General features: G+C 44.3%; 1 protein-coding gene across 1 annotated transcript in view; it reads right to left on the bottom strand.

Moving 5' to 3' along the window:
* The window catches only part of klhdc3l (kelch domain containing 3-like), a 26,375-nt gene extending 10,578 nt beyond the window's left edge, over positions 1-15,797 (bottom strand). Inside the window, exons 1-6 of the mRNA XM_083638486.1 lie at positions 15,756-15,797; positions 11,665-11,857; positions 8,270-8,352; positions 7,993-8,071; positions 5,592-5,638; positions 3,164-3,284 (exon numbers count right to left, since the gene is read on the bottom strand). Of these exons, the coding sequence (XP_083494612.1) occupies positions 3,164-3,284; positions 5,592-5,638; positions 7,993-8,071; positions 8,270-8,352; positions 11,665-11,833 (499 nt within the window). The 5' untranslated portion in view covers positions 11,834-11,857; positions 15,756-15,797. The remainder of the gene's footprint in view (positions 1-3,163; positions 3,285-5,591; positions 5,639-7,992; positions 8,072-8,269; positions 8,353-11,664; positions 11,858-15,755) is intronic.
* Between the last annotated feature and the right edge of the window lie 111 nt (positions 15,798-15,908).

Raw genomic sequence — 15,908 nt, 5'->3', positions numbered from 1 at the left:
GTGTGGAGAAGTCTTCTCTGGACGGAGACAGACAGACACTTCCTGTGTGTGGAGAAGTTTTCTCTGGACGGAGAGAGACAGAGACACTTCCTGTGTGTGGAGAAGTTTTCTCTGGACGGAGACAGACAGACAGACACTTCCTGTGTGTGGAGAAGTTTTCTCTGGACGGAGACAGACAGACACTTCCTGTGTGTGGAGAAGTTTTCTCTGGATGGAGACAGACAGACAGACAGACACTTCCTGTGTGTAGAGAAGTTTTCTCTGGACGGAGACAGACAGACAGACACTTCCTGTGTGTGGAGAAGTTTTCTCTGGACGGAGACAGACAGACAGACACTTCCTGTGTGTGGAGAAGTTTTCTCTGGACGGAGACAGACAGACACTTCCTGTGTGTGGAGAAGTTTTCTCTGGATGGAGACAGACAGACAGACACTTCCTGTGTGTGGAGACAGACAGACACTTCCTGTGTGTAGAGAAGTTTTCTCTGGACGGAGACAGACAGACACTTCCTGTGTGTGGAGAAGTTTTCTCTGGATGGAGACAGACAGACAGACACTTCCTGTGTGTGGAGAAGTTTTCTCTGGATGGAGACAGACAGACAGACACTTCCTGTGTGTGGAGACAGACAGACACTTCCTGTGTGTAGAGAAGTTTTCTCTGGACGGAGACAGACAGACACTTCCTGTGTGTGGAGAAGTTTTCTCTGGACGGAGACAGACAGACAGACACTTCCTGTGTGTGGAGAAGTTTTCTCTGGACGGAGACAGACAGACACTTCCTGTGTGTGGAGAAGTTTTCTCTGGACGGAGACAGACAGACACTTCCTGCTTGTGGAGACGTCCCGGCAGACCGCATTACACCGACACCAGAGTCTCTTTGGGGCAAACAGGGTGAATCTATGGGGGTTCAATGAGTGGGGAAGGGATGCACTTCTCTACTGCAGGCCCCACCTGGGGATTTAGACTGATGGGACTAGACATCTCTTTTGACTGTCATGTACAGGCTTAAATCTCTACACATATTGTATGTTTATGTGTAGCCTATTGTTTTTCTTATGCTAAACAGAAAACATGTATTGAATACTTATAGTATTTAGAGTATAGATCCATGTATGATGTATGGATGCTGTTCACAAACAGAGTACAGATCCATGCATGCAACCCTCTGGAAACGCTTTGCAAAACAGAACGCTGCTGTGCACAATCAACTTGGGGGTGTTTTCTGTTGAAATGCCCGTCCGCTCTGACAACTCAAATGTCACTTCCACTTGATGTTACCCAGTGTGACGTCACCTCCAGTCATTACATGTAAATGAAAGTCATTGAGATGCATGTGCACAGAGGACTCCTCTTATCTACAGACAGAGCATGGTTGTTATCAGAGGGGGGGGGGGGGGGGGGGGCTGCACCAGAGGCAAAGTGTGTGTGTGTGTGTGTGTGTGTGTGTGTGTGTGTGTGTGTGCGTGCGTGCGCGTGTGTCAGAGATGGGGACTTGGACTTGAGTCGCACTTAGGTCACACACACAAGCCCTTTTCCCACATACCTGTAAGTCAATATCGGACATTTCCCTTCACACTTCGGCTCGCGCATGTGGGAATCTATCAGCGAATTTGCCTGTATGTTGGGGGGCGGGGCGGCACTGCAGAGCGGGTGGGGAGTGACGTGTCGGCAAAACTCCGAATGGTGAAATAGGTTTGCTTGTTTATCCGTTCACCTGCGTCGCGTTGAAGCACTTTTTACAGACTGGCTTCGTTTGATGTGTCCGGGCTTGCCTTCGCTGTCGGCAACGTAAGCAAAATACTTCCACATTTCGCTTCGTGCATCTGCTTCGTCTGTGTCCCTGTCGGGCTGTGCCTGTGAGGCTGTGACTGAAGGAGGAGGAGGACTGTGGCCACAGAGAGCGAGCAGGCAGCAGAGAGGAGAGAGGGGAAAATCAGCACGCCCACACATTATTATCACAAGATCATTTCGCCAGTTTGCTTTAATGTGCGCGAATGATTAGATTATGCCCGCTGGAACATTAAGCAACGTGTGTAGGCTACACTTCGCCCATGATTGAAGGACCGCTGTCGCGGAAAATGACTGGACCCGTTTCCACTTGCGTCCCCTTAAGAGCATACCGCTCTTCTGACTGGCTCGAAACTGGTGAAATGTCGGGGACGACGGGGTCGCGCTTATACCGGCACGGCGCCTTTCTCACATGCAGGCATGACACCACGTTCCGGTCATTTTGCGGTACAAAGCGCATGTGGGAAAAGGGCTACAGTGACTTGAGACTTGACTTGAGACTCGGCCTCAAAGACTTGAGACTTGAAAGTTTGGGACTTGTGAACAATCTTTTTTTTTTTTTTTTTGTGCATTAACATTAAGGACATGTCTACTAATGTCATCTCTAATCATTGCTGCTACTATATTCTAATAGATAAGGAGTGAGGATAATACAGTAGCCTACATGCTTTGAATCCCTTAGTTTGACCTATGCAGTGTTCTAAGCAGACCGGATGACATGCAGCAGATGATAGAACACTCATCCATAGGGACTTGAGACTTGACTTGGACTTGTGACCAAAGACTTGACTTGGACTTGCAAAAAATGACTTGTGAGCATCTGTGTGTGTGTGTGTGTGTGTGTGTGTGTGTGTGTGCGCGTGTGTGTGTGTGTGTGTGTGTGTGTGTGTGTGTGTGTGTGTGTGCGCGTGTGCGTGTGCATGTGCGTGCATGCGTGTGTTTTGGCTTCAATAGAAGTGTTTTGATAGCTGAAGTTTGGAGCGGTGATGAGTTCAACGTCAACCATTTAAAACAGATATTTATGTTGTGTATTAAGAGGTTGAATTGGTCAATTTATGATCTTCAATGTATTGTTTTGGATTTTCTTTGTATTTAGTTATTTTTGCCTTGTCTAACTCTACTTCAGAATGACTTCTGACAACGCCAAAGAGAGGGGTGTGAACTTTCAATCAGAGAGGTGGGCGTATGAGCATATCATTATACGATAGCTAGCAAACTAGCTCGCGAGCTTTGGAGCGTGTCGAAGATTGCGGTCGCACCCTTTATTCAACAAAACACACACACACACACACACACACACACACACACACACACACACACACACACACACACACACACACACATTTATATTTCAATGAGAGCAAGTTTCAACTCACCAAAATCCAATCTCCAGAACTCCTGTGAGGACCCTCTCATGTCTACATATCCTCCATAGACCAACATGGCAGAGCCCAACACCACGGCGCTATGTCCTTTTCTGTTGGTTGGCATTTGACTCTACAAACACGCACGCACGCACACACACACACGCACACACACACACACACACACACACACACACACACACACACACACACACACACACACACAGACACACACACACACACACACACACGCACACACACACAGGCAAACAAATGCAACAAACATGAGAGTTGGCAATCCAACAGACCCTCGGACCACACTATCACCTGACCAGTTACATCAAATACTGTCAAATATCAATCAATCAATCAATCAATCAATCAATCAATCAAACAAACTACTCCAGACTCAAGGTCCATTAAAAAACATACAAACAAACACAGAAAAACGAAATCATCCTTCATAAAAGAGAAGTATTCATAGTATTCCCATGATGTCGGAAGCATTCTCCTACCAATATGGCGCTACAATACACACAGCTCATTGGCTGTTTGTGTCACTTGATCGTAATCACCTGTTAATTGATGACAATGACTTGGTATTTTCCTACCAAGATGGCCGTGTGGTGATGTGACAGGATACTATCAATCCCAGTGCCTCCACAGAGCTGAGTGATATCAGACAATGTTCTTCTGAGAATCGTTCAGTCGACAGATACAGATACATTTATACATCAGATTCCTCAGTAGAGCCTGAAAAGTATTGACACCTGTCGACACAAACATCTCACGTGCACTACTCCATCTACTGTTAGGTCTTCTAAGTCATATTCTCATGGCATCATTGTAAGCATTGAAGTCTCTGCAGGCTTGCCTTCTTGTAGTTTGACCACAAGTGTGCAGTGTAAAGTGGTGCAGTATGCTCTGAACACAGACATCTTCACTCCAGCTGTGCACATACTAGACCTGCGTGACAGGATGTTCACTTGTGCATACATCTTGCGGCATTGTCTGTGTAGATCATTCTGTCAAAGACGAACAAGCACACATACAGATAGTCTGCTGCTGTTACCCTCTCATTCATTTTGACAGTTGACTCAGTCTGTGAATACTGTATATATATATATATATATATATATATATTGTATATATATGAACCTATGAACCTGATGAAGCAGCAAGCCTGCGAAACGCGTTGTTCTTCGTAAAATATATATGATAATTTGATACATTTTTGGTCACCCTGTTCTTCTGGAGTGTGCGGCCAACTTCGTATGGACTTGTTCCTGTAAAGACTGTTTTTATGGTATTTTGATCCTGCTTGCTGTGACCAGCACCTCCCGGCTTGGATTGTGCACGAGTACTTTTCCCTTGATATGTATATATATATATTATATATATTATATATATATAGTCTGCTGCTGTTACCCTCACATGACAGTTGACTCAGAGTCTGTGACTGTCTTAATATTTGTGTTGTGTGTGAAGAAAATCCTTCATTTAATCCCTTCGATGATGCAAACACTATTCAGGGCTTCTGCAGGTTTCAACCAGTTCAATGTGAGACTTTGTAAGAGCAGTTATGAATTATTATATTATATATATATATTATTATGAATGTCATGTAAGACTTATTTCACATCCGTACTGGAACAATATGAGACTTTGTAAGAGCAGTATGAATGTCATGTAAGACCTATTTCACATCCGTACTGGAACAATATGGAGGATGGTCCCCATGTGAAACTAGCCTTTTGGAGGATGGCAGCAGGCGTTTGCTGCTGGGTTTTTATAGCAGCTTCATGTCTTTAAAGGTAAACACTTTAACATTTAGGGAGATTCACCTATTTGCCATCGTTGCCGACAGTAGATGGAGAATGTGGATGCCTATATCGCCACTAAAATGAATGAAGACAATTCTGATTGTTGGATTTTCGACATTTTAAGGACCCATGGAAAGTCTGTATGTTGTGTTATATTAATCTGTGATAGATAGTAGCTAAACAGATTTATTCATATGAAAACGTTGCATATACTCACAGTATCCCGATCCTTTTATGTTGTTCTCAGTGTGTGTGTGTGTATGTGTGTTTTCTTGTCTTACAATCTTGTCTTACAGTATAACTGTATCTGTCAACCATTGTCATCATCCTGTGTGGAGTTATCTTTTTGTGTATGCATTAATCTGGTCGCCAATTAGGCACTCATGTAACTGACTGACTCCCAACATTTGATTGCATTATTAGTGTTTATGTCCTTTGTACCTTGTATCCATGTGGACATAAATAGATCATTTAAATGTGTGTGTGTGTGTGTGTGTGTGTGTGTGTGTGTGTGTGTGTGTGTGTGTGTGTGTGTGTGTGTGTGTGTGTGTGTGTGTGTATACTGTATAATAACTATTATTACTTCAAATTATTCTGGTATGCAAGGAATTCTGTACCTGGGGTGAGCTCCGCTTTCCCTGCCAGTGCACCCATTTCTGCTTCGCTGAAACACACACAACAAAAGACAATGAAAACACGTGCAACAAAAGACAATGAAAACACACACAACAAAAGATGAAAAGAGGAAAAAATAATACAAAATGGAGTGAGCGAGTGAGGCAGAGGACCAGGCCAGTGAGCGAGTGAGGCAGAGGACCAGGCCAGCCAAAGCGGGGAAACACAGGATCCGACATGTTATTTTTAGGACTAGTAGCAGCAGGAAGCCTGTCCTGTTAGTATCTCAGGGTTCAAACATTTAATGAATACCGGTAATCTTTCCGGGGGTTTCCATGACTTATTGGTCAATCTCCACACTTAATATTTGCCAGCATTAAGTTCAAATGACACATTTCTTTGCTGACTTAAAGCATGTTTTGGCTTGTTGTTACGTCTGTCATGTGGGACGATAAAGAAAGCGGATTCCTTTCAAAGTAATCCTTCACTGGTTGAAGAAACATTGTCAAAAAGGATACACATGAGTCTCCATTACTTTTCCACAAGATCTTTCCCAGGTTCTCAGCGTGCCTGTTCCAGGGTGAGCGACATGCGAGGACACGTTTTGTCTGTCTGCCCGGACTGGAGCAGCTAGACAGACAGTATTGCTGACTGGAGCAGCTAGACAGACAGTATTGCTGACTGGAGCAGCTAGACAGACAGTATTGTTGACTGGAGCAGCTAGACAGACAGTATTGTTGACTGGAGCAGCTAGACAGACAGTATTGTTGACTGGAGCAGCTTGGCAGACAGTATTGCTGACTGGAGCAGCTGGGCAGACAGTATTGCTGACTGGAGCAGCTTGGCAGACAGTATTGCTGACTGGAGCAGCTGGGCAGACAGTATTGCTGACTGGAGCAGCTGGGCAGACAGTATTGCTGACTGGAGCAGCTGGGCAGACAGTATTGTTGACTGGAGCAGCTAGACAGACAGTATTGTTGACTGGAGCAGCTTGGCAGACAGTATTGCTGACTGGAGCAGCTGGGCAGACAGTATTGCTGACTGGAGCAGCTTGGCAGACAGTATTGCTGACTGGAGCAGCTGGGCAGACAGTATTGCTGACTGGAGCAGCTGGGCAGACAGTATTGCTGACTGGAGCAGCTGGGCAGACAGTATTGCTGACTGGAGCAGCTTGGCAGACAGTATTGCTGACTGGAGCAGCTGGGCAGACAGTATTGCTGACTGGAGCAGCTGGGCAGACAGTATTGCTGACTGGAGCAGCTGGGCAGACAGTATTGTTGACTGGAGCAGCTAGACAGACAGTATTGTTGACTGGAGCAGCTTGGCAGACAGTATTGCTGACTGGAGCAGCTGGGCAGACAGTATTGCTGACTGGAGCAGCTTGGCAGACAGTATTGCTGACTGGAGCAGCTGGGCAGACAGTATTGCTGACTGGAGCAGCTGGGCAGACAGTATTGCTGACTGGAGCAGCTGGGCAGACAGTATTGCTGACTGGAGCAGCTGGACAGACAGTATTGCTGACTGGAGCAGCTGGACAGACAGTATTGCTGACTGGAGCAGCTGAGCAGACAGTATTGCTGACTGGAGCAGCTGGGCAGACAGTATTGCTGACTGGAGCAGCTGGGCAGACAGTATTGCTGACTGGAGCAGCTGGGCAGACAGTATTGCTGACAGCTGGGCAGACAGTATTGCTGACTGGAGCAGCTGGGCAGACAGTATTGCTGACTGGAGCAGCTGGGCAGACAGTATTGCTGACTGGAGCAGCTGGTCAGACAGTATTGCTGACAGCTGGGCAGACAGTATTGCTGACTGGAGCAGCTAAGGAGACAGTATTGCTGACTGGAGCAGCTGGACAGACAGTATTGCTGACAGCTGGGCAGACAGTATTGCTGACTGGAGCAGCTAAGGAGACAGTATTGCTGACTGGAGCAGCTGGACAGACAGTATTGCTGACTGGAGCAGCTAGGCAGACAGTATTGCTGACAGCTGGGCAGACAGTATTGCTGACTGGAGCAGCTGGGCAGACAGTATTGCTGACTGGAGCAGCTGGACAGACAGTATTGCTGACTGGAGCAGCTGGTCAGACAGTATTGCTGACAGCTGGGCAGACAGTATTGCTGACTGGAGCAGCTAAGGAGACAGTATTGCTGACTGGAGCAGCTGGACAGACAGTATTGCTGACAGCTGGGCAGACAGTATTGCTGACTGGAGCAGCTAAGGAGACAGTATTGTTGACTGGAGCAGCTGGACAGACAGTATTGCTGACAGCTGGGCAGACAGTATTGCTGACTGGAGCAGCTAAGGAGACAGTATTGCTGACTGGAGCAGCTGGACAGACAGTATTGCTGACAGCTGGGCAGACAGTATTGCCGACAATACTGGGTTGTACCATCTAAAACTTACCAATGTGAAATACCCACAGGGGACATCTCCATTCAGTGTATGCAGAATCCAGCATTCCTCCAAACACATACAGAAAGCCCTGAAAAGGTAAAAAAAAACTGTCCATATATATTCCATAGTCCATATACCATATATTCTTGATATATACCAAACAGTGTAATGTGGAACCAGGTGCTAAGGGCTAAATAAAATAATGCATAATACACGATTTATCTGTCTCTAAAATGTATAAAAGAGAAAGACAGCATCAAACACATTGATACCGATGGGTTTGTACCTCATGAGCCACCATAGTGTGTTCGTCGAGTTCCTCTGGTGCTGTGTCACTGGTGCAGACCAACTCCGTCCACTCGTTACGCACTGCAACATCACGCACACAGCTGTCAGGATAGCAAAGTGCCTCTGATTGCCCGAGCATCAAAAGACAACAAACTGCTCAATGAACCAGCTCACCCTCTAGGTCACCAAGCTGCTAGGTCACCAAGCTGCTAGGTCACCAAGCTCTTAGGGGGCCCCCCCATCCCAATTTCTTTTTCTTTTTCTTTCTTTTTTTTCAATTAAGGCCAGCGGCGATGAAAGATTTGCCTTTTTTGCATGTTTGAATCTGTTTTAGCCATATTTAGTGGAATATCTCATTTTAAACACACCAATGTTATTGTCTATTGATTGAATTGCTCTCACACTCAGGCCTGGCCTGGCCTGGCATGCAATTTTTTTTTTTTTTTTTTGTGTGGATGGGAGTGGGCCCGGGGCGGGTGCACCCTCTGCCCCGGTGTACGCTCCGCTACTGGGCCCCACCCTTCCTGTCCCCTTAGAAGTCACATTTTCACAGCAGAGAGGAGGAACCTAGCTACCGGTACTTAGAGATGAAATCCAACAGAAACACGTCTTGTGAAGATGCGATATATCATGGCAATTAATTACTACAATAATGTTACTGTGTCATTTGTGTTTTTGGCTTGTGAATAATTCATCGGTCGCTCCCGTGTCGCACTGTCCCCCAGCTGAAAATGCGTGTGTGGTATTGTTTGTTGAAATTCCAATGGGTGGGGAGTTTTTGTTCTAAAACAAACCAGGCCGGAGATGGAGAGTGAGCTTTGAAAGGCCACAATAAGCAGCCCAGCTGGCCACTGCGTTTACATGGACTTTTGAGTATCCCGGTTATGAGGCTTATCCTGGTTTTGATCACATTCGAGATATGGTGTTTACATGGAGCACAGAGAAAGCAGGTTATTCATAGCCCTGTATACATGATCAGTACTAGTATCCCGGTTACTGATCATCACTGCATGCTATTTGCACAGGCGCCTGTGATCTTTACATCACAAACCGGCATCATTATTATTATTTTCTCATCGTTCATCTTTTTTGGGCCCAGACTGTGTGAGATTCCTTGGATCCGCTCTTCAAGGTGGTCTGTCCCCATTTGCGTGCTGCTTCTCTTTCATTTGAGTCACAACACCTTTGTGCTGTAGTCTGTATACTACAGACTTGAGTAGGTCTTCGTCCTGTAGTCTGTATACTACAGACTTGAATAGGTCTTTGTCCTGTAGTCTGTATACTACAGACTTGAGTAGGTCTTCGTCCTGTAGTCTGTATACTACAGACTTGAATAGGTCTTTGTCCTGTAGTCTGTATACTACAGATTTGAGTATGTCTTCGTCCTGTAGTCTGTATACTACAGACTTGAATAGGTCTTTGTCCTGTAGTCTGTATACTACAGATTTGAGTAGGTCTTCGTCCTGTAGTCTGTATACTACAGACTTGAATAGGTCTTCGTCCTGTAGTCTGTATACTACAGATTTGAGTATGTCTTCGTCCTGTAGTCTGTATACTACAGACTTGAATAGGTCTTTGTCCTGTAGTCTGTATACTACAGATTTGAGTAGGTCTTCGTCCTGTAGTCAATATCTACTCTCATAGCACACCATTGATATAAAATCAATATATTGGCCACCTCTAATATTGAGTGCCAGAATCAACCTCCCAATGATGCAATCTGCAGAAAAACATCATTATTAGATTTCATCGATTATCAATCACTGCTTTCATCTTCTTTCTGATGTAAATGTGTCTTGTCAAGTTAAATGAGCCTGAGGTCAGTTGTTTATGAATTTTAATCACTCACTTTCACTCTTTTGCAGGAATTCAGATCACTTAAAATGCTTTGTGGTTGACTCTAAATCCAGGGATCCACTTTCACTTGACCAACCTGTTCCTGCCTGCTTTTGAGCACTGACCAACTGTAGCCTATTATAACAATGAATAGTCACTTACTTGCTTGCTATGCCCAACACTCGATATGGCTTATTGATGATGCACAGCCATCATGTCATTTTACAATAATCAGTGTTATAAAAGCGTATATACCCTGATCTGATGTCCCCTACTTAAGTTTATGTGATTTCTTTGATATTTTCGCTACCAGATCGCTTATTAAACGGCGTCATGAATAACGTTACTCGGCAGAGGGTCTGCGCTCGTACTGAGCGCATTTCCTTGTCAAACGGGTGATAAACGTTTGCTCGTCACTAGGGGTGTCACAATATATCGTCCCACGAAATTTCGCGATAGTAAAACGTCACGATATGTATCGTTGAGATTAAATCTCATATCGTGAAAAAAAAAAAAAAAAAAAAAAAAAAAATCAAAAATAGACAAAGAAACGTCTTTGCTTGTTGAAGTTCAATGTGTGGAAAGTAGTTCAGTTGAACAAGTCTCTGAAGAGACACATGAGAAGTTATACAGGAGAGAAACCATTCAATTGAGTTTCTGGCAAAACTGTTTACTTGACAGGAAAAACTGAAGATGCATAAAAAATAGACTAAGAAAAGTCTTGTTGTTTGAGTTTGAAGAAAAACTGAAGATGCATAATGAGAATTTATACTGCTGAGAAACCTTTTAGTTCAAAGTAAATCTAAGTGACGGTGTAACTCATTCTATTTCAAGATAAGCCTTATCTCCAATCTCATGTTTTTTCTAGTTGTTATTGTAATAACAATTTCCCACAACAGCATGTTTTGTATTTGTGCATTTCAAATAAAATACTACTTTTCCAGTCATATATTGTCATTATTCAAGTTTAAAAAAATATTGTTAAAATCGTATCGTATCGTATCGTTATCGTGAACCCAGTATCGTGATACGTATCGTATCGTGAACTGAGTGTATCGTGACACCCCTACTCGTCACAAAAGAACACTCGTTTGACGACTAATTTGAGGGAATGTAATTCGCTAACCTGTTGCTCTTTGAACAAAGTGGGGCGTTTTGGCCAAGCTGGACGTGTCGGCTCCGTTCGCCTGCACACTTTTAAACATTGTTTACAGATGGGCTAAGTTGTGTCCGTGCGTGGGCTTCCCTTGTCAGCAACGTAACGTATGCAACAAATAATTCCATAATTCTCCAGGTAGCAAAACCGGGTTTTTCAAAACCAGGATAAGGGCTTATTATCCAGGTTTCTGAAATCAGATGTGATGTTTACATGCACAAACACAACAACGGGATCCTCCAAAACTCCGACAATAACCGGGATACTCAAGTCCATGTAAACGCAGTCAATACCATTGAATCAATGGTATTATTGATAAACAACCCTATCAGATAACTCATGTATAATAGTTGTACTTATTGGCCCTTGGATGACACGAACGCTGTGTGTGTAGGTCTTACCCACGCTGTATCTCCACAAGTCTCCGAGGCACTGGCTGTGCCTGCCTCCCAGGACGTACACATCCCCGTCGTAGGTGCAGCAGGCGTGCTTGTAGCGGTCACGCGGCGACTGGCTTCCCTGGGGGAGCTGGGTCCACAGACAGGGACTCTTCTGACTCATCGCTGGCATCCTCCGCGGTCACCGGACCATCTTCTGAGAGGAGCAAGGAGGAGAGTATGGAGAAGAACGGGTGGAGAAAAGTCATGCAAAGGAGCTGATTCTGGTTCTGAAACAACGGCTGCGAGCTACGTACGCAAAGAGGCTACGTACGCTGCACACGCAAAGAAGCTACGTACGCTGCACACGCAATGAAGCTACGTACGCTGCACACGCAAAGAAGCTACGTACGCTGCACATGCAAAGAGGCTACGTACGCTGCACACGCAAAGAAGCTACGTACGCTGCACACGCAATGAAGCTACGTACGCTGCACACGCAAAGAAGCTACGTACGCTGCACACGCAAAGAGGCTACGTACGCTGCACACGCTACCCTGATATTTTACCAAACCTCCACATGCGTAAACCCAACCCATCCTAGGATTCCCCTTCGCTCCCAAAACGGTGTGCTGGCTAATTATGTCACAAACATATAGCATGCCAAGCCAGTGTGTGTAACCAGGAAATGGTGCTAGTTGTTATGGCTGGAGAGAGCGGGTCTCCTCTGGGGGTTCAGCTGACACTCTCTCTGGGCTGCAGGCAGGAGGCCACAGACAGACTGTGATTCTGTGAAGTCTGGCTCTGGGGAGAAACACCCCTCCAGTGTTACGGCAGCCTCTTAACAGTATATCAACATCGTGACTATTTTCAACTACAGCGGACACTCGAGCTGAAATTAAATGTCATGGAAACAAAGATCTCGATATACAATTATACACGATTGTGCAGTCCTTCGAATATAATGTTATTTATTTATTTTAAATGCATTACTGCAACGCACACCACACTGGTAGCTTTACATGCATCTCTGGGCACATCGCTGTGACGCTACTATAACAACTTTCTATTTTCCTACGTATAATGTATCCTTAATTAATGGCAGTTTTGAAGGGAAAACCTCAATGAAAATGTACTTTATCATCCTGCAAACTAGTTTACATGGAAAATATCCTATTTTAGGAATTTCTTCTTTGTTTATCAGCACGACTATTAAAACGTCAAGAGATTACATCCTGTACTGTAGATTTACATCTGATAATTAAGAACTCAAATTCAAATTAAAAGAAAAAAGAGTGTGGAAGTGTATTTGATTGCATCCCAATCCCAGCAAGTGAAAATGATCAATTTGTGTTTTAGGTCGGTTGATTGATGACATACTGGGAAAGGAATAGATTGAGTCATCGCTGTTACAAAATGAAATACACGAACATTGAAGGTGAGGAAACTGATGATTCACTTCAACAACCTTTCAAAAAAATCATAAAGAAGAGAAGCAGTTTAACACGAATGCTTTGGCTTCTTCTGTTTGCTCAAGTCCATTTGATTTGTGTAGCACATACAGTACACAGGTGAGCTCAACGTAGTGACTAATACCAGAGCAGTATATATGAAGAGTCGCGACATCTCCATTCACTCCAATGGACCATTTTTTTTTCTCAAGAGTTCCAGGAAGTAAGGTCCTGGATTAGGCAGCACTGTCGAGTTGGGTAACTGTCTGCCTTTCCGAAGCCCTGCCACTCCGAACGTTAACTTCCATTATTCGGACTGGCGGTCGTTCACCTTAGAAGCCGCAATGCCGACCTTAGGTTTAGGCGTGGGGGTGGGAGAGGTTAGGTTTTGGGTTAGGGTCTGGGGGAGGTTAGGTTTAGGCATGGGGGGAGGTTAGGTTTGGCGTGGGAAAATGGGGAATATAGAACCCGGGGAACATAGACATGATCCCTTTCTGAGTGCCAATATTTCGGAGTGGCAGAACGTCGGAGTGGCAGCACGTCGGAGTGGCAGCATGTAACCGTCGAGTTGCAGCAAAATGGACAGTTTGTGTTGTACTTTGAAAGTTGTTGTTTTTTAAATCAAATTGTACATTATCAGCTTTATTTTAGCATTCAAAAGTAGCGCGAGACCCCTTCCTGGCTGTTCATTGGCTAATGAGTCATGCATTTTGGTCCTCCGTTGACGCCTCTCTCTCTCTAAATTGCGCTGACTAATACTAAACAGATAAGGAAATACATACAGTACGCTACGCATATATCCCCCACCTGCATCATCTATCTATCAGAAACTCAACGTATCCACAATGACACACTGTCACACGACAACACGCTGAAAGTTTTCCTTTCCCGTCACCTTGACCCGCCTCTGCTACATCTTATCAAGTGGTCACATGAGCAAACAGCTCTGAGGTCACAGCCAGTGTTCTCACCATTGTAGCAACACACATCGCTCTACCTTGTCCAAACACCTCGTTCCTAACTCGTATATATAAACTGGGATCTTCTCTTGTTTGCTATTCGAGATGAAGAATCTTGATACATTTCACTCATATGACAGCAAGTGTAAGGGATGAGGGCGGAGTAGCACAACAAATAATGAAGGAAAGAGATCTCCGCTGGAAAGGAAATCTAGAAAATAAACAGTTAGTATCAAAAGTGAAGGGGCCCACTTTATAGTGCATGAATATGTCAAATCCATGTGGCAAGTATGGTAGCCTATCTGCAATAGGCTATATGTCAATTGAACGAAGGTCTGAATGTATGGATTAATTAACAAGAAAATCTATCTCTGGTGTCCATATTGGAGGTCTCCCGGTCTTGGACAACAGGCTGAGAACAGCTGACTGTGGTTATATTGTACAACTCTGCAGTCAACAGAATTCAATAGAAATGGTTACTCACTGTGCTTCTCGATGGGGAACTGATCATTTCGTCACTGATATAAGTTGCCCATTCATTACCTAGTCTATGGTGGCCCACCATAGTCTAATGTGTTAATTTTGCTCTCAAAGTGCACCGGTTTGTTCCATAACTCAATGTACACTTTCACAGGGGGCAGAACCCACCCATCACAGTCTCACTAAATCCTGCAGGGAAACACTCGATTCACAAATTTAATTTGATCGAATTTGTTTGGATAATCTCAGCTTGTGTTACCTAATGTTAGTGAACCATCTGGTCAGCTAGCTGTCGCTGTGGCAAGGCCTAGGCCACCACACCACACACATCAGATTTGCATGATTTGATTTGCATTATGTTAACATTAAGACTGGTTGCTTTAAATTAGCCTGCTGGCTAGTTAGCTAGCCAACAAAACCAAAAAACAACTCTTTGTTACTTAGTGTAACTGCTCACTCCACTCTCCTCATAGGAACGACAAACAAACAAACAAACAAACAAACAAACAAACAAATAAATAAATAAGGCTATACCCGTGTCCCAATAAACCTACATTTGGAAATAGCTTAAATATAGCCTATCTTGTCACTTTTACTTAGAACTGTCATGAATTGACTTCTGCCCAATATAGGCTACAACCAAAGCATCTTCTATCTGTTTTTCTCACCTCACATATTTGTGTAGGCTAGTGGTGTAGTGAAGTCTACGACGTGACAGACTACAGCGTTATAAAGTAATAATGACAGACTACAGCGTTATAAAGTAATAATGGTGATATTTTGGTTGAGTCCAAGCTGCATCGTTGTTGCTCAGTGAAGACTGTGAGGCAGCCTGAGACCGCGTCGCATCACGACACACATCCCGTTTGAAAAGAATGCGACCCGTTAATTCACGCTTCAGTCTCCCACGGCAACATCAACAAAGTGTTTCACTGTTTTATGTATCACATAACCAAACCACATACTTCCGTTTCATCTGTAAATTGCTTATTGTGATCAAGAGCAACCCGATTGACAAAAGGAGGAAAAGTTGTACCGTTACTGTAAGACGAGTTGTTGCTAAGCGGAGGGGAGATGAACTTTTTCTTCTTCTTCTTCAGATCTTCTACCAGATTATTTTCGATCCAAAGCGAAAACTAAATCTTTGAGCTGTGAAATAGTAAGTAGCCCAGAACGTTTCATGTCTGAAGAAAACGGAAATAAAAATGTAGCATTAATTACTTACAGAGAGAGATCCCTGGCCGCTCCTCTTCCTCTGATTCTGTTGTCTCTGCTGTGTAAGACTTGCTGCGTTCAAGTGCTCCTCGTAAACTCCTGCTTTCAAGTTTGGGATGTTGTAAGAACAAGTTCAAGTCGATGGCAAATAAATGGCAGGGTG

Source organism: Poromitra crassiceps (genome assembly GCF_964638095.1).
Source record: "Poromitra crassiceps genome assembly, chromosome: 6".
NCBI classification, from domain to species: Eukaryota; Metazoa; Chordata; class Actinopteri; order Beryciformes; family Melamphaidae; genus Poromitra; species Poromitra crassiceps.
This window is presented reverse-complemented; position numbering and strand designations above follow the sequence as displayed.